At 31.9% G+C, this 19,030-nt stretch overlaps 4 protein-coding genes across 8 annotated transcripts; 2 read left to right on the forward strand and 2 right to left on the reverse strand.

Annotated features, from left to right (window-relative positions):
• Positions 1–395: 395 nt before the first annotated feature.
• Positions 396–8,729, reverse strand: LOC128879377 (histone-lysine N-methyltransferase SETD1). The gene is made up of 9 exons (XM_054128453.1): positions 7,649–8,729; positions 5,420–7,188; positions 5,056–5,331; positions 3,784–4,098; positions 3,417–3,701; positions 2,065–3,345; positions 1,500–1,721; positions 1,153–1,410; positions 396–971 (listed from the first exon to the last, which is right to left on the reverse strand). The coding sequence occupies exons 2-9, from the start codon at positions 7,154–7,156 to the stop codon at positions 798–800; spliced, it is 4,548 nt and encodes a 1,515-aa protein (XP_053984428.1). The 5' UTR covers positions 7,157–7,188; positions 7,649–8,729; the 3' UTR covers positions 396–797.
• Positions 8,730–9,588: 859 nt separating this feature from the next.
• On the forward strand, positions 9,589–10,481 carry LOC128879380 (cytochrome b-c1 complex subunit 6, mitochondrial). Its single transcript, XM_054128461.1, has 2 exons — positions 9,589–9,822; positions 10,200–10,481. The coding sequence occupies exons 1-2, from the start codon at positions 9,607–9,609 to the stop codon at positions 10,371–10,373; spliced, it is 390 nt and encodes a 129-aa protein (XP_053984436.1). The 5' UTR covers positions 9,589–9,606; the 3' UTR covers positions 10,374–10,481.
• Positions 10,482–10,492: 11 nt separating this feature from the next.
• On the reverse strand, positions 10,493–18,746 carry LOC128879378 (rabankyrin-5). 4 transcript variants are annotated; one of them, XM_054128456.1, is made up of 14 exons: positions 18,618–18,746; positions 18,220–18,330; positions 17,972–18,161; positions 17,786–17,895; positions 17,448–17,707; positions 17,221–17,370; positions 13,626–14,029; positions 12,836–13,549; positions 12,473–12,745; positions 11,958–12,399; positions 11,646–11,843; positions 11,276–11,516; positions 10,918–11,173; positions 10,493–10,835 (listed from the first exon to the last, which is right to left on the reverse strand). In XM_054128456.1, the coding sequence occupies exons 2-14, from the start codon at positions 18,221–18,223 to the stop codon at positions 10,706–10,708; spliced, it is 3,372 nt and encodes a 1,123-aa protein (XP_053984431.1). In that variant the 5' UTR covers positions 18,224–18,330; positions 18,618–18,746; the 3' UTR covers positions 10,493–10,705. The 4 variants fall into 4 exon arrangements, with proteins under 4 accessions (XP_053984431.1, XP_053984432.1, XP_053984429.1 ...); XM_054128457.1 differs by lacking the exon at positions 18,618–18,746 and adding an exon at positions 18,426–18,579; XM_054128454.1 differs by lacking the exon at positions 18,618–18,746 and having other exon boundaries at positions 18,220–18,582.
• Positions 14,351–17,114, forward strand: LOC128879379 (uncharacterized). 2 transcript variants are annotated; one of them, XM_054128459.1, is made up of 4 exons: positions 14,351–14,832; positions 15,858–16,083; positions 16,216–16,398; positions 16,485–17,114. In XM_054128459.1, exons 2-4 carry the CDS (start codon positions 16,029–16,031, stop codon positions 16,763–16,765), a joined length of 519 nt encoding a protein of 172 aa, XP_053984434.1. In that variant the 5' UTR covers positions 14,351–14,832; positions 15,858–16,028; the 3' UTR covers positions 16,766–17,114. The 2 variants fall into 2 exon arrangements, with proteins under 2 accessions (XP_053984434.1, XP_053984435.1); XM_054128460.1 differs by having other exon boundaries at positions 14,351–14,550.
• Positions 18,747–19,030: the final 284 nt, after the last annotated feature.

The following is a 19,030-nucleotide window of genomic DNA, read 5'->3' on the forward strand; positions in this document are numbered from 1 at the left end:
GGCGCTGACCAAAGGTCGAAATTTTAGTTGGTCCTTTTCACCGCTAGATGGCTATTATGTTGAAGAAAAAGGGCGCGAAAATTTGAATGTAGTTTTGTAATGAATAAATATTGTTGCGACGGTATGAAAGTGCTTCAACGTGCTTCAACTCCCCGGCGTAACAATATAAAAATGTTGGTAGTCCTTGAAAGGGGTAGTTCAAGTGATTTGAAACAACACTTGCGCTAAGGAAAAAATTGTTTCAAATCACCCCCTGAACCATCTCTTTCATGTATCTCTGACTGTACCTCAGTGTACTTATACTAAACATGAATGTTTCCCCTCTAAGGAAAAAGCTATGAAGTAATGGAGAAAATGATTCAATTGTAAAATTAAATTGAACATATGCTATAGAATTTTTATAAAAAAGTACTTGTATATTTACATTTAAATAATTTTGTTAAAAAACAATCATTTTCTTGGATACCATCATATCGAACGGGATAAGTTCAATTTTTCAACAAATTATTTTATTTTAACAGAAACATAATAAGAATAAAATCTCAAGTTATACAAAAACAATCTACAAACTATAAACATGATAAGTGTTTCCAAAATCACTTGGGTACCTGACATATTATTGCAATAATGGAAAGGATGTTAAAAAAAGAAAAGGAGCATATATTAACATAATTTAGCATTTTCCATTGCATTTTATAAAATGTTTACATGGGGAAATATTTACAAAAATATGAGTAGGGTATGATGAAGTGTAGAAGAGAGGAAAAAGGGACGAACAATATCATTTTATGAACGCTTCAATTCAGGGTACCCCGACATTGAGGGGCTCCACATAGGCAAGGAATTTTGTCATCCTCCAATGGAAATTTATAGTCATACGTAATTTCTTCGTTAACTCCTATTGGTTGTTTACTATAGATTACAATTTTCTTTTGGCTTTCGATTGTGATTACTTTTGCATAACAATTCGGCTGAAATAAAGAAGAAGAAGAAGAAATGAATAATCTCACTAAGATAATATTATTTATACCTATTTATCTGAAAACTATTTATACAGAAATAATAAATTGTAGTAGATTCTCAATATGATATCGTAGTCGGAAGTATATAGAAGAGAGAAATTCTCTTCTGAGACTTTTTTATAATACTCACATTGCAGCTGTGATTAATGAACCGTGCTAAATTGCCACACTTCGTTGCATCAATAATTGTATCCAAGTCAATACGGAAAAGGTAAGAACTACCTATTCCGGTAGCTTCGTATTGAGACTCTCTTAAATCAGCAACAACTGGCCTAACCATTTGACCAACATATTCAATAACCATTTCATCAGCTGCAATTGGTTCCATAGCAAACAAACCCCAATCGTGTATGCCAGATTTAGCGAATTTTAACTGCTTTTTCCTGAACTATAGTAATACAAAAACATGGTAAAATATTGATAAGTATTTAAGTATATTAAAATATTTACAATAAAATACAATAATTTAAATCTTACTTTCAACTGATTGAATTTAAGAAGATCACTATCGGTGTCGATACCGAAAGCCGTCAATAAGCGGCGTTGATTACTTCGAGCTTCACGAGACAGAGCTTGCATTTTACCCGTTAACGCTTTAGTGTTATTTTTTGGACCATTCATTGTACCATCACCTCCCGCATAAGGGCCATTATTATCTTCGATATCATTACTGCGCTGTATACTTTGCGCATAATGATGCTAAAAAATAATTTTAAGTAACACTACCAACCAGTAACATATAACTACTTTTTTTATAAAAGGAAATTAGTTAAATATTAACACTAGGTTTACTAGGACCACGGTCATTTTTACTTATTCCACATTTCACAGGGTTTTACAGAAACTGTTTATACTTTTTGCTAACCACTTATGTTGATCTTTATCCGTATAAAAGGACAAGCATATATCGAGATTCATTTTAGTTCAAGCTTTCTGATTAATTTGAGTAAATCGACTTCACTTATTAAAGCATTATCTTTTCAGTAACAGAAATCTGAAAAAAATTTCCGTGAACCTAGTATTAATATAAGAAAAATCATACCTTATGTTTAGCTTTTTCTCGCACATCAACTTTGTAATATCCTTCAGTTCTTGCACTTCCACTTGCGTGTAATCTAAGCTCGTCTCTTTTTCTTCGTTTTGCAGGGCTTGGAATATCTGTAGCAGGATGATCGACCCAATGCGTATCATTCAACCAATAACCTTGACTGTCATCGGCTAATAAAGCTTCGTAACTTCGTCTTAAATATTCCACATCCTCTGCATCTATACCTCTAGTTAAAAATTCGTACAAAATAGCCATTTCTGACATAAGATCTCGTTCTTTGTATGTTATCGTTGGTTCCTGGACAACTTTTTGAGGATACTTTTCATAAACGAATTCATTTTGAATATTTTCTTTCTCTCCTTCGTGATTTTGATGATTTTGATGATGTATCTTCGTGTATTTATTAGATTTTCGCTTTTCTACTTTGTGAGTTTTATCTTTTCCCTTGGCCAGTTTTATAATCTTCGAGGACTTCATTTTTACAGGTTTTATTGGTGTCGGAGGTACACGAACTACAAACTCCGGTATTTCTGGTTGTGATGGGGGTAATGAATAAGAATGTTCCATGTATACTTGTGAAGCTTGCGAACCAGGCGAACTTGGACTTTGTTGACCATTCAATCGAAGATCAGTCTCAGCTTGATACCTTAATCTTCTAATTTCTAAACTTTCTTCCTCCGAATCGGTAGTAGGTATTTCACTAAACATTTCAATCTTTTCCGATTCTTTTAATATCGGTTCATCATTAATGTACTTAGCAGACATAGTTTGAAGAGCTCTAATAATATTTGGTTGTAAAGGTCCTGGACTCCGATGTCTTATAATATTATCTTGTCCAGCTAACGTTATTAAAGCTTCCGCTGCAGAATTTTCCATTTTTTGCATATCGCGAGGTTCTTGTTTTACTGGTGAAGTATACGTACTCTTCGCTATATTTTGTGTCTCATCTTCCACATTCTTTACTTCTATGTCTTTATTCATTGCTCTAGATTTTTCGAAATGTTCTTCATTGAAAGATTTCTCATTTATTTTTTCGATTTCTTCTTTATTGTTTTCACATCTTAGCGGAGATGATATGGGGCTGGGTTCATTTTCAAATTGTGGGAATTCATTTGAATTTACATCTTTTATTTTAATGTTCGGTATTGGTGTTTCTCTACCAGTTGGGGTTGGACAATCTAGCGACCTTTGAATTGCAAGTTCCGTTAAAATATCAGGATCTTCGCTATTGCAAGCCAAAGGACGTTGATCTGACATACGACTGTCTGTGTCTTGCTGAAAATTAAAGATTATATCAATATAATAAATCTAATATATACTTCATCTTCAAAGTTTCCAGAACATACTTCTTCATCGGAATTATCATTAGAACTGCTAGAAGATTCATTGCAGCTCATTTCGTCGCTACTGCATTCGTTTGATGATGACGATGACGACGAAGACGACGTCGTTGACGACGACGACGACGACGACGATGATGAAACACTCGGAAGAGAAGTAATTGGCCTTTTAACCTTTTGTACCGACGTTAAGTCAAGATCACTATCACTTTCTATGATTTCAGTATCACCATGATCAGATTGGCGACTATCTTCATCTTGTGGTATTGGACTTGGAGCTTTATTTTTGCGCTGAAATACATATAAGTATCCGGTATAAGGCTGGTAGAAATATCTTCAAAATTACAAATATATAATACAAGAAATATCTTACCCTGAAAGAAGGCATCTTTGGCATACTAGCTCTAATGCCCAACCCAAATCCATCATAATTAAATCCAAGCGGAGTTGCTTGCTCTAAAAGCAACGATATCCCTTGAGGTTTCGAGCTTTCCTCTTTATTACCATTATTATTAACAATAGTATTATCTCCTCCTTGATTTTGACTTTTTTCAGACTTCTTTTCATCCCACCATACTTCAAACAGTTTGAACGCAGTATTCTCAATCATTTTCTTATTAAAATCCTTTTTTAAAATTTGTTTCAATTCATTTACAACTCTGTTTAATACTCCATTAATAGTAGGACCCTAAATTTTCAATGGTTAAATTTCATGTACATATATACGTTATATCATGTATAATATGTAGATTAGGGTGACCCTTATTTTTTCACACCAGAATTTTGTTGAAGATAACCCCCAGAATGGCTCCAATAAATGCAAAAATAACTTCCAAAAAAATATTTCAATAGTTTATGTAAAACTACATAAACATAGGTCCGCCGTTGCTTCCATTGGTGTACCAAATTTGTCCATCTACCTAGCATTAATTTTGTTTATATATCTACTGATATGAAAACGATCTTTCAAAAAGTGCATATGATTACAATAGCCTGTCTCTGAAATTATAGATGACCGAAATTTTAGTTTGATTTCCAGTGGTTTTAATGCATATAAAATTTAGTGAAATATCATTTATACACTAGGCAATACAACAAAATAAATTCTACATAGGTGGACAAACTTATTCAACATAGAACAACAAATGTTCCCATTTATACAGTTTTATATATTAAATTTCAAAATACGTTGAAATTATATATATTGTGTTACATATTGAAACCACTGTAGAATATGAGTGTACAAAATTCATAAAAAAAATTTCGACTATCTATCGCTAAGGACCACCCTAGTATATACATATATGTATGCATATAGTATACACAGTACATCTTCTCAAACTACCTCTCTATCAGGACCCAACTCAATTAGTTAAAGGAAACAAGGAATTGAAATTCAATAAATCTATACTTATGATGGGGAAGAGATTACATTAGATTAAGTACCGGAATAAAATGAAAGAATAAGAAAAAAATCACAGCAAGTTCCAGGAAATAGCGGGTATAACTTTTTGATCGCTTGTGGAGCAGAAAATTTAGGTAGTTTAAGGAGATTTGCCGTATATAGTGATATACATATACATATGTGTGTGTGTGCGCGCGCGTGTGTGTGTGTGTGCATGTGCAAATAAAAAAATATATGTACCTGTGGATTATCTTTTGTAATATTATGATTTGCCATAGCATGAAGCCGTGACTGGAAGGATGGATAATAGCTTGCTCCTTGATGATTTCCTACTGCACCAGAAAATGATGTGGTATTAGGTTGATAATGGCTTTGTAAGTATGTTGTTCCATAAGGGTACGGATATTGCGATGGTCGTGGCCAATGGTACATATCACTGGTAGGATAATGGGTAAGATGTCCAGGATAACCAGCTCCTGGATACAACTGACTTGTAGGTTCTGTTTGAGCTATAACCTGTGTATTTTAATTATAAAATATTTCATATTTGTAACGACATGAAAATAAGGTTCTGAATCGCTGAATATGTTATTAACATAATCACCTCCTCAATTTTTTCATCTCCTGAACTTAATGGACTTAATGACATTCTATCGTCATCGGGTGGAGGTGGAGGTGGTGGCTCTTTCGGTGGTTCTGGTTCAATATCATCTGGAGCCGGACTATAACTTCCCAATAATGCTTCATCTTCGCTCGAACTTATAACACTACCTAATTCTTCGTCAACAGAAAGTTGATTAATACTATTTTCGTGTATTTTCCAACGTTCCTTATTCCTTTTCCTCATCTTTTCAAAACATGACTTATACATTTCATGAGAAAGAAAAGGGCTTGGTGGTTCCGAAAGCATATCGTTATCCGCATTGACAGACTTTTTCTCATCTTCGGAATCACTACCGAACTGTAAGAAGGGTGGTGCCATTCCTCCTGCTTTATCTTTTAATAGCATAGCAATTCTTGTATCCAAGTCTAACGTTTTACGAGTCTCTATTGGCGATTCACCCGATGAGATTTTTGTAGCACTTTGATTTTCTTTTTCTTTTTCTTTTTCTTTTTTAGGAATATGATGCATTTTCGCATTAGAAGCCTTCGTAATTGGAACTACATTAGAATTAGGATTATCTAAGTTTGTCCCGTGTTGCACAGGCCACATAGAAGACGACGCGTAACCTGTTGGCCCTGTGTTACCTCCCCACCATAAACTTGAATTTTGTTGCATCGGAAGATTTTGTGGTAGATTCTGAGGTATGTTTGCTAAATAATTATTCGAAGGTTGATGATGATAACCACTATAATAGAAATCATAATTTGTAGCTGGAGTAGAATTTTGAGAATAATTACTAGAATAATTTAATTCACTGGGTGCAGTACCATAGCCTAAATCGCTTCCAGTACTGCCACTAGGCGTAGGATAATCTCTATATTTGCTGTATCTAGAGTTTTCTACATACGTATCTCTGGATTTTTCTATACTTGATGTTATCTTTTTGTTACTTCTGAAATCATCTCTTTCTTCAGGAATAATTTTTTCAATCGGTGTTTGTTTTCCTTGATCGTTTTCAGATTTTGTTTCTTTTTCAATTTTCTTTTCTGTTTTTTTTTCTACAGTTAATTCGTCATAGATCTTTTTACATTCTTCTCCAAATGCATCGAGGAACACTCTTAAGACTTTACCCATCACGGATGTATTATTTAATTTTTCTACACATGCTTTCGAAGCTTTCGTACTTTCGAATATCACTCTCGCAATTCCAAGATGTTTGTTAGTTAAAGGATGATAATAAACAGTGAGTTCTTCTACAATTCCAAATTTTTGAACCATGTCTGTTAAAAAAGTCTTATCGATATTGTCATTTAAATGGCAAAATGTTACTTCGAGTGGAGGTGGTTCGCCGCAATAATTAGAGTCAATTTTAAATCTAGGTACAGGCAGGTCAAGTTGTTCTAAACGAGTCCAAATTCTTGTTAACTGTGATCTGGGGTCTCGAGGTTGAACTTCAGGATAAGTTGGGTCTCCTGGAACCATACCATCGTATCTGTACAATTTTGTTGCACCTTTGACTAAAAATGGATCAACTAGTAGCTTGTAATTTCTTGGTTTCTGAGGTATTTGTACAGCAGATGCATCCTTCTGCGAGTGTGTTACATGGGTGTGGCTATGCTTCGACGATAGATTTGAGTTTTGGGATATACTTTGTGAATTCCCATGTGAATGACGATGACGATGCGAGTGCGCATGTGAGTGTCCATGTCCATGCCCATGTCTCTCCATTCCGTTCATTGCCTCCAAGCATCATCCATTCATATAAATTGCTATAAACAGACATACAGAAAATGCAATGATAAGTTGATGTTATTATTGTAGCATACATTAAATTGTATAAATACGATGAATTTTTCAAGTATTTTAAAGTAGTTTGCATTAAACAAGTCTATATTGTACGAATTATACATTCGATACACGTATAATATTAGAGAATTATATAAAACATGTGAAACATTAATAAAAATTGATAGCATTGTTACATGCAAGCTGACATCTTTAATTATATTATACAATTGTAATGTAGTATATAATAAACGAAAATGCAAAGTAATTTAAAAGTATAAGTTAGAAATGGAAAAATTGGGAGAAACTAATTAAACGAATCCATAAAAGGGTAGATTTTAACAGAAAATATAGAAAACCTTACTATATCAACACAACGAATACTTTCTGTTATGAAAAAAACCAGATACACGATAAAAAGACCTGTTTCTATTTTTAACTTACATCCAGTTTGTTTTTCTTGTCCTGATAAGTTGCTTCGTCCGTTAATGAGAGAAATTCATGTTTCAATAAAACATAACCTCAAACATTTTAAAGCTTTTAGGTTGGAGTTTCATTGGAAGAAACGATAACGATAACCATTTCTTAAACAGTCTTCCTTGTAATATGTTCTTTACAGTTATTTCTTTGTATAGACTCCAACAGAGGGGAAGTTTTTCTTATGGAAAACACAGTCTTTAAGTTTTATACAAAACGTTCCGGTTTTTTCAAAAACTTGCAATTTTTCGACTTGTTCCTATAACATTATGTTTAGTGTGTGGACGTGAATCAGATATCAGCCTCGTAACTTGTTTCCATTTTATTCTTTGTTGACTGTTCGTGAAAAATATAGAGGATTATCGATACTACCTCTCAGACACACCAGCGCAAAACTACCTCAATGTTTGACTGCTCACTGCTAGCACAACGCACTGCGCCCTGATTTTCCAAATTTTTATCGAGTATTAATCGGTAGTATAAACAATGGTACGGGAACGAATCAATTTAGTGAAACTTATTTCACTTTAACTTAGTGGATAGTACGTGTTGACTAAATTTTAACAACTTCATTGCTTTGATAAAACTACGCGAACACATTCGGATGACGCCATCCTTGTTAGAAAGACCATGACGGCTCTTTTGACCATTTTACTAAACAAATCGTACGAACATTTTCAATGAAAACGGATACTTTTCTTATCGATAAACGAAATGCATAATATATTTACGAAATATCGCTAAACTGAAATCCACCAAATGAAAGTCCAATTAGATGGTTGAGCTAAATATTCAACATTTTTTTTTCGTTTTCTAATCTGCCCTGACTCACAAATTTTAGTGTCGTTGAAAGAATTGTTCAACATTACGTCGGCGTCGTCTGCTGGCATTCTATGTATTTATATTTACCAATAATTCGCAACGATAATTAATTATCGATAGTATCGCAAAATTATTGTTGGAAATCTTTCCATGTAATAATGACATACGCGCATTGTTCTCTTTTCGATCTAAGAGAATTTTCAGCCACTCATTGACAAATGAACTGTCTTCCTTTAAAAAAAATTGCGCGTTATCATGCGCACTTGTAGATACAGTACTTAACAAAAGTATTGACGCGATATACTAATTGTAAGTATTTACATAAAAGTTACAATAATATGATAATTATATAATATATCTATTATTTTATTGGCTAAACTAACAAAATAAATTATCATCTTCCGCATACATATTTATTACTATTCTACACACATTGAGATAACAAGATTATGGAAAAAAATGACTAGCATTATTTAAATGAAAATTGTTTCATATAATCGTACGTATATTCTAATAAATATTAATCATGTGTAAAACATTATTTTTTTGGTCGATCTGTTTTTAAACTCATTTACAAGGGAAGTACATTTTCATCAATGATTCCAGTAGAATTAGCTGTAACGGTAACTAGATTGGACCTAATGAGAACATGACAACTACGGCAGTGACAATAACATCGCTTGTCAATGCAAATGAACACCGAATCAAACGCATTCATGGACTTGGTATGATTTAGTGTTATACTCATTATTGAAATATGCAATGTGTTTTCAATTTCTATTACTCCGCTAATAGAGGGCTACTGTCTTCCTTTCTTTTCTCGCAACTTCTCGATACTTTCATGTGTAAGTGTATGCATAGTCACATCATAATACTAAATACCAATGCCGAAAAGTAAACCAAATGGGTGTATCCTTTGATCAAACGGTTTATCTAGAAGGCCACCGCTTACTAACCCGCTTCGTGAGCGCTCACTCAGGCTCATTCGGCTTAGTAAGCGTTAAGTGGTGGCCGCCTGGATGTAGCCAATGGTACTTCTCTACACATACACCCAATCCAATCCAACGGACATAAACTCTACCTTGTTCCATCTAGCTGGTTCTATGGTTCTAGCTTTTCATTTTTGTAGCACTATCGTTATATTGGAAACCCGTTGTATACAATTGGATATTCTCAATTCATTGATCGAATACCTGTGCAGAATTGAAATAAACACTACTCATAAAACTATGTCTTTCCTGAAAAATTTCATTAAACAGTACATCCCAACTGTGAAAGCAGAAGACGAAGAGTTGGTTGATCCTCAGAAAATACTCCGTGTGAGTAAAAATTATTATATAACATTTTGTATTATAATACAAATCACTTATAGTACAATACTTATAGTCCTTTTTTTTATATATGCTGATATAAACTTGCAGAAAGTTGAAAGTTCATTTCGTCCAGTTTTTTATTTTCTATTAGAACAAAACAATTTATTATCGTACATTATATAAATTTTTTTGTTGCAATTTTAATACATGTCAGTTTACGTTTATTTGCATTGATGTCCAAGCCCTTTCTATTGTACAGATATAAAGTTATAAATTTGAAATAGTAACAGTACCTTTCTGAATATTATTATTCTTTTTTACAATAAAAAAAAAAAAAGTAGAATAGTTTTATCCACACATATAAAAGATTATTCTTTCTATAGGAAAAATGTGCTCTACGAAAAAAATGCGTTTTTTTGCAAAACCAACTGACAACATGTAACGATCGTGTCAATTCAAACAGTGATACAGACGAAACATGTATCGAAGAATTAATTGATTATGTAGAATGCGTAGATCATTGTGTAGCAGAAACACTTTTCAGTAAACTGAAATAAGATCGCATTTCACGTAAAAGTATAGGACTTATGTTAAGAAGTGTTATAAGGTAACTTCATATGTTGTAGATGTACAATTATTATGAGGAATAAATGATAATTTATGAATGGGTATTAAATTTCTGTCGACATTCCTTCATCTGTATTTAAAATTGAGTAACTATAAATTTAACAAATTTTCAACAAGGATACTTATATAATACAGTAAAATATACATACTCAGGCTTGCATAATATTATGCAGACTTATTTTCCATGAAAAATGCATATGGAATGACATTTATTTTATTTACATATGAATGTTCTTTTTTCTTTTTTATTGAAGTCTTTTTTTCATTCAGCGCCTACTTGTAATACATCAAAACATACCGCACAAACACGCACTGGTTTATTTAATCCAAATTTTACAATTGGCACATCTTGACCAGAACATTTATTGCACAAAATTCGACCACAATGGCGGCTAAAAAAATTGTTTAGATTAGTTTTACATCCGTATATTATGTGCATTTATTCTGTATATAATTGTTTCATAGTTTTTATACCAGTGATGTTTCCGCATCGTAAGTGAAAATTTGGTACCACACTCCAAGCAAAGATCTTTATCGGCCCATGGTGCTTCTTGTGTTAAGGAATCTAACAATCTGTATAGTAATTGTTTTGTTGCTACTTGATAATTAAAAATTGTAATGCCTTCTTTATTCATAGATCCTAAACATGCACCAGCCTTTACCAAAGTACGGCAAAGCTGACCATTGCCTTTCATATAAGCAATTAATAGGGGAGTATTACCGTCCAAATCTTAAAGAAGATATTTATTTTAATTTGTCATAAAATGATTAATGTACAACATTATTATTGTATTAATGTAATTAATATTTTTCTTCAAATATTTTTTTTTACCTGCATTATTTACTGGGTATTGTGACATACATTCCAAGAAAAGTTCACAAATAGTTGCAGCGTTATCTTTCCCACATCTAGCTAATTCGTGCAGAGGATTTCTTCCCTTCAAATTCACTGCTTCTGCATCCAGTGTGCATTCAGTCAAAAGTGTTCTCACTACCGATACGTGACCTTCTCTTACAGCTACATGCAATGCATTGTCTCCATCTGCATTTACTGCATCAAAGTTAATGTCGTTCTGCAAGAAAAGCAAATCTTGTTACAAAATGATTTGTAAAATACGAAAAAAGTACTTTGTATTTATTTAAAGAAATATATTTATGCATAAAAATTTCTTTGCAGAAATATATAAACCATTTTGTATTACCTGCAATAAAGCAGATGCAACTGCAGCATGACCTGCTTTTGCTGCGGCATGTAACGCAGTATTTCTGTTTGCGTCTGTATCATTAACGCGTGCATCAGCCAAAATTAAACTTCGAACCAACGTTTCATTTCCATTGATTGCAGCTAGATGTAAAGGTGGAGTTTGTGTGACATCGTGAACTCTGGAATTCACGTCTACCTACAAAATAACTGATTCAGTTACATGTATGTGTGTTGTTTAATTTTGTAAATATTTCGCAAATAGATACAGCATAAGAAGCTGAAGAAAACATGTAATTTCAAAAATGTTCACCTGTATAGATAACAAGAACAAAATGCTTTCCATGTCATTTTTCTGAATGGCAGTATGCAAAAAATTTCTACCTTTGTTATCATACTGTTCGGCAGCTTTAGGAAGTCGTTCCAATATTGCTTGCGCCGCCTTATTGTTTCGAAATGTTAAAGCTGTTGCAAATGGTGTCAAACCTTTCTTATCTCGTTTATTTAAATCTATACTAGGATGACAAAGCAATAAAGAAATAATTTGTGAATGCTGGTTTTGTATGGCTACGTGTACTGGAGTTTTGCCTTCTGCATCTCGAGCATTCACATCGGCACCATGTTCAATAAGTGTCTGAACAACTTGTTCTAGTCCCCATTGACAGCATAAATGTAACGGGGTACATTCATCTCTTGCCTCATCACCTCCTCTACCATCTGAACCAGGTCTCCTTGGTGCATTTAAATCACAACCACTAAAATAAATATTGTTTAAAAAATATAATATAATTTTTAATATGAATTGTGCATTTTAAACGTATTACATACCTTCTTATAAGAAATTGTGCAACATCTTCTTTGTTGTCATCGATTGCTCTGTGTAATAATGTTTGTTGACAACCATCTGGGCCAGGACTCCAACAGTCAGTGTCAGCTCCATACTTAACTAAAATAGATGCTATATCTTCTTGATCCGAATCTAGTGCATCCCATAATGGGCATCCCACAGAAGTATCCGCACCTCTTTTACAAAGAGCCTCTACCACTTCACCCAGTCTACAATGTACAGAAAGTTGTAACGGGGTCTCTCCATTTGTAGTCCTAAGGAAATATAAAATCGTTAAAATATATATGTCAATATAGAGCACAAATTTAAATTCCATTCTCTCTAATTTTGTTTAAAGTATTTACCGTGTATTCATGTCTGCACCATTTTCTAATAAAAAGATCGCAGTTGCTGAATCCTCTTTCAGTATTGCTTGATGCAATAATGTCAAACCTTCTTCGTTACATTGATTAATATTTGCTCCAGCTTTTATTAAAGCCAAAACAATATCTTTGCCTTTCTTAAGTGGAGCTTTAATAGCTAAGCTTAAAGGTGTTTCGTTTGCGTTATTTTTTAATTGTAATTGAGATTTTGCATTGGGAGCATTTAATAATTCGACTACCATATCGAAATATAAATTCGAAATAGCAAGATGTATCGGTGCATCTCCAGTTGACAAAGTAACTTCATTTATTGGAAACCCATTTTTTAATAAAGCTTTAGCTAAATTTTTCAAACCAACTTTACAAGCCTCGTGTAAAACTAAACATCCATCATTATTTTTTTTCATTAGATTATCCTTGCAATAATCAATTAAAAATATCGCTGCCTCTTCTTTGCATTCTCGGGTTAAAACATGTAGCAAAGTGTCTCCTGTATTTTTGTATACAGGATTGGGAGTTGCACCTTTAGATAAAAGTTTTGTAGCGAAAGATTCGTTGAATGGATCTATTTTCATTGCAAAACATAATGCAGTATCATTCTCATTAGTAGTTTTATCTAAATGTACATTTTGATATTGAAGCAATATATCAAAAAGAGCTTCGTTTTGTTCCCAGACACAGCTATGCAAAGCAGTCCTGCAAAATAGAAAGTAATAATAGTAAAGTTATTCAAAATTTATGCTGTGAAATAAGAGTAACTGAAATATTATACCATCCTTTCTGATTCTGTAAATTAGGGTCAATACCAGCTTGAAGTAATTGGGATCCAATGGCTAACATATTTTTTGTGTTGTGCTTTGCTACCAAATGCAAAGCAGTACATCCTTCAAGATCCTCAGGATTTTCTATGTCCTGTGCATTTCCTGTAATCTTTACAGCTTCGCATAACTGTTGCGTGTTACCAATTTTTTCCAACTGTTCTATTATAAATTCTGCCGAATAAGAATCTCCTTTAAAAATTGCAGCGTGAAGTAAAGAAAGACCTCTCAAATCTTTTGCACTTAAATCAGCCCCATGTTCAACTAAAGTACGAGCTAATGACGGTTGACGTGTTTTTAAAGCAGCTTCTAAGGGTACTTCTCCCTTCTGATCGAGGGCATTTACAGCTTTTGGTAGCTAAAACACATAAATACAACAAAGTGATCAATTGTGTATGTAATCAGCAAGATGATGCACTATATTAAGTGTTATACCCAATTGCAAGCTACGCACCATCAACAAATAAATGAACATGAATGTACATGTATAATTTGAAACGTATTATAAACTAAACATTGATTTTAGTCATCGTATTCACCATAAAATATAATGAATCCGCTTACTTTTCCATTTTTATCTCATATCATTAGTTGATAAAAAGGTATCAGTCATAATAGATGATAGTAGATATAAGCATCCTGTTTATGAACCGGTTGAGAACCACTATTTTAATTCTATGTTAGAAGACAGTGCGCATACGCCCACCACGGATGCATGTGTACATATGTGTTGTAGCAGTATGTATCAACATTATTTTTAGTATTAAAAGAATACAGACGTCAGTGCAGAAAAGTATGTGGAGAAAAATATAAAGGTTACATTTCGATGTAACAGAAAATGTGATTGTAAAGGATGGAGAGGACATGACGTGGCGTATGGTACAGTCATCTAACCACAATCAACTTCCGACTAATGAGTGTATTTTATCGCAGAACCGTAAAAGATTAATTGAAAGACTGACGCTGCAATGTGACATTTAGTTAATGTTAATAAAGTGTTGCTAGGAACAAGTGTCAGTGCGTAATTGGATAATACCTTACTCAACAATTGAATGTCAAGCATAGACACCAAATTCTTTATCTTTTAAATAAATTTCAAACATCTAATTACTTATAAATTCCACAAATTCTTGCCTGACACTTTAAAAGCTTAGATCCATTGTAAGTCCATTCTTTTATTAAAAACAAACACATTAAAAATAAAACTTTCTAATTGTTTAACCCTCAAAAAATTGCTTTTTTAATATTTTGATTTGTAAACACTTCTCGTTATTGAACAAAAAACATTACATTAATGTACTAATGCTTGCTGTAATAACATACGAAATAAATAGCTATACACTGACTAAAACTTATCTATCCTTTAACAATATAGCTATAGTGACTAACAATTCGATTTTAATATTTTTGAGTCAGCATTACATTTTTCTTTAAGATAACGTTATAATTAATTCTATTGTAAACATTATCTACTAAAACTTAAATTAAATGATCTGAATTTAAATTTCATAAAATAAATTATATAAGATTACAAATAAATGAATAATGTATTTACCTAAATATAAAAAGATTAGTTTTAATTATTTTACATCTGTATAAAAAATTACATGAGGATTTGCAAAAAATTGCTATAATGTATATGTAATTTTTTGTGTCATTAAGTAGATTGAAAAAAATAAACAAATTATGTACCAATTAAAAAATTACAATTGATAATGTGTTTGAGGCTTCCTCTAAAAAAAATTGTTCCGATATTTTGCAATCATTGTAGCTAATTTTATCAGTGGTTAGGTTCAAATAACACGAATATTGGTGCAGGTAGCATGGATCTATTTAGGGTATCTGTGTTTATGTTATGGATCATTGATTGTTAAACACTCAGCTTATGTTATAAGTCAGTGGTCATGAAATAAAAACTAGGAAAACTGTATTCTAAATGAAGTTAAAATAGTAACTTATTTGTTATTTTAATTGTTTCTTTTAGTTTGACATAAGCTTGGTAATCGATGACCATCAAACCATAAACATAGATTCCCTAAATAAACTCAAATTATAAAACACATATCAATGTTTCTTTTGACTCCTGAAACCCTGCAAATTTCCTGGACATCGCTAAAGAGTTTAGTTAATATATTATTAATTGTTAAATTGGATAATCCCATGTTTAATTGATTCAATTGTTTCAGATTTGTATTGTGATGATGATGAATTGAATATTAAAGCCATAACACAAAAAATTAAATAAATACATACAAAAACTGACCGATAACAAGCATAAATAATGTTAAAAGAAACTTTTTTTTAAAATAAAAATAAATATTTTACTGTTAGTTGGTTTAAATTCAAGCATAAATGAGATGACTTTCCTAATAAAGCACCGGCAAAGTGTATTAATTGCTGCAATTTTTGTGTGTATGTACACATTTAGGATATTTTAACTTTATATATTAAAGTTTATTCATTTACTTTACATTTATTGTATTTGATATGAAAATTACTACAGAATATTTAATTCCTTTTTTAAATTATGAAAATATTAAACAGTTTTAGAAACTATAATATCAGTAAATGCAGATGGTATATCATGCTTCAAATGTTATGCAACACAACCAGGACACGAAGAAACTAATCTGCTATGTTCGCAATTCGATGGAAGTGCTCGATTTCAAGTGCTCTGTCCTTCATCGACACTTTGTAGGAAAAAAACTATTCATTACAAGTTCAAATGTAAGTGCATTATTATTTTATTTCAAATTATAAATTAGGAAAAGCATCGTATATGTAATGTATTATTGATTCATTATCTTTGATAGCATCTGTAATCACAGCTGTGGAAAGAGATTGTGCACCTCAAAAAAGTGCAGTTCCTATATATAGTTACATAGAAAACAAATGGCAAAATAAAGAAGAAATTGTGACAACAGCTTATGAAGAAGGTTGTTTCATTGGTGAAGATAGAGGAGCTCCGGCAGGTCCTCCGGAATATTGCTTTTGCAGTTTTCACTTATGCAATTCATCAAAATCAATTCAAATCATGAATATGTATCATATTTTTATATTAATAGCGACATCACTATTTGCAAAGTTAACATAATATTTTTATTCTAAATACTTATTGTTATGAAATAAAAAAAAGAATACTTTTCCTTATAGTTTCATATTAAGAATAAATAATAATAAGGTATCGTACAATTAAGTTATTATAATTTTAAGAAACCATGACTATGTGATACAAAAGTATTTAAATAAATAAACTAAAATAATATTTTTGCATGCTAGAATATTTACTTAACAAGGTGAGCAATATTGCAGCACATATTTGTTGTCAATAGATTGTGAAAATTAATATTTACATCATAATACTTAAGTACTTAAAGCAATCTGTGAAAATTTGTATATATCATTTATTAAAATGAAAAAATAAAACAATATAAATATACTTATTAATGTGAACATTTAAGAGAATGAATTTGTTATATCGCACCTTCGTGATATCTATTGTATAAGACTAAAAGTTTGTATAATATTAACTTAACATCTATAACTTACCCCTGAATTGTTTTCCACTAAATATAAAAAAACCACATCTTCCCTCATCAATCGAATAGCAGCATGTAATGGGTATTTACTTTTCGTTTGCAATAACTTATATAACAATGAACCAGGCATTTCTTTAAAGTCTTCACCAGTTAAATCTTCCTAAATGTACAAACTTTTAATACAATCATTTTATAATTAGTATTTAAAGAAATTAGTAGATATTGCTTTCATCTTACCCAATGGGCCGAAATCAAAGAGCTGCAATGTTCTTTTAATTTTTGGGTACTTAATTCTTCGGCAGCTGCATATAATTGTACGCAGTCTTTGAGTCCTACAATTCCAATTAAATATGTCTCGCATTGTTCAACTAATTCTACCAATTGAAAATTAGATGCTGCTTTCATTAAATCCAATGTTAAATTTTCTTGAGATACTTTTCCTGTATAAATCCATTTTAACAATACTAATCCAACACTGGACTCTAAATTAGACCAATCTACAAATATATGTCAGAATTTATTTATGTATATGTAACTATCTTTCGTGTATTTCTATCGACTTTTTGTCATTTTACCTAAATTAGTCACTTCAGAAAGTTTTGAATCACTAAAAAAGTCTGTTCTAGCAGATAGTATAAATTTATGTGCAGGTATTTCTTGATTTACTAATTTGATGGTTACATCGCTATGAAATGAAAAAAAAAAAAAATCATTACTTGTAACATTCACATATATAATTATAATTTCAAAACATTATAGACCTGTAGCGATGTTGACCATATAACGATGCTATTGTTATTAAGAGTCTTCCGATAAAGCCAGACTCCTGTTTACTTGCTGTAGCAATAGCATATTCACGTTGAAGTTCTGTGTTTGCATTATACAAATTAACATACTGTTCTCGCAGTAAAGATAAATGCTGATGCCATTTCTGTGCTTCCATAGAATCTTCTGAAATGCATGAAATATAAAATAGTTTTCGATGCGCGTACGAGCGTTTGTAACTTACCCATAATTGTAAAACCAATTGCAATAATTCTTCTAGCAAACGATGTAAAAATTACTGCATGTCCGGTTTTTTTTTTTTAGGGTACCTTACATTTGTTCTGCATAATTCGTTCTAAATAAAAAAAAAAAAATAAACGGTAGATAACGATCAAACATTTTAAAAGGAAAAAGATAACTTTCAAAGTAGTTTCAACGTTTCATTTATACTTGGAAAATGCATTAATGAAATTCTATCATATATTATCATATATTATACGCCCACACACAGCATTCGCTATATCTGTCACACACGTACGATTTTATTTTTATTTCTACAGAAAATGTAGCCACACTATTAAAAGACAGCATAAAATTCCTATATAATTTAAAGAGAAAGAAAACCTTTTTGAATATCATTACCAATATAATAAGTGATCGGTATTATCGGCGAACCGCTTTCTTTCATTAGATATATGTGTAATTCACTCTTGTATTCCTCAGTCCACAGATTTCTTTAATTATAGTGTGTCACTAGCATTCCCCCTAGTGGGAAGGTGGCATTCTTCCCTAGTGGTCAGGGCCAAAAGCTCGATTTCTAATTGTAATAAATTTTCCAATTTTTAGAGTATAGTTAAAGGTATCGTAATAAAGAGTCACAAATGACGGGTAATTCGAAAATTAAAAAATTAGCTATTTGAAAAATATTATTATTATTATTATTTAGTAGCCAATAGCTACAGAGAGCGGTCGCTATATTTGGGAGCGAAAAATCTGTAGGCTTACACGGCTGTGAGCGGTCACAGAGCGGCTTAGCGAGCGGTGACCCTATGAAC

The sequence above is a fragment of the Hylaeus volcanicus genome, chromosome 7, assembly GCF_026283585.1.
Source record: "Hylaeus volcanicus isolate JK05 chromosome 7, UHH_iyHylVolc1.0_haploid, whole genome shotgun sequence".
Taxonomy (NCBI): domain Eukaryota; kingdom Metazoa; phylum Arthropoda; class Insecta; order Hymenoptera; family Colletidae; genus Hylaeus; species Hylaeus volcanicus.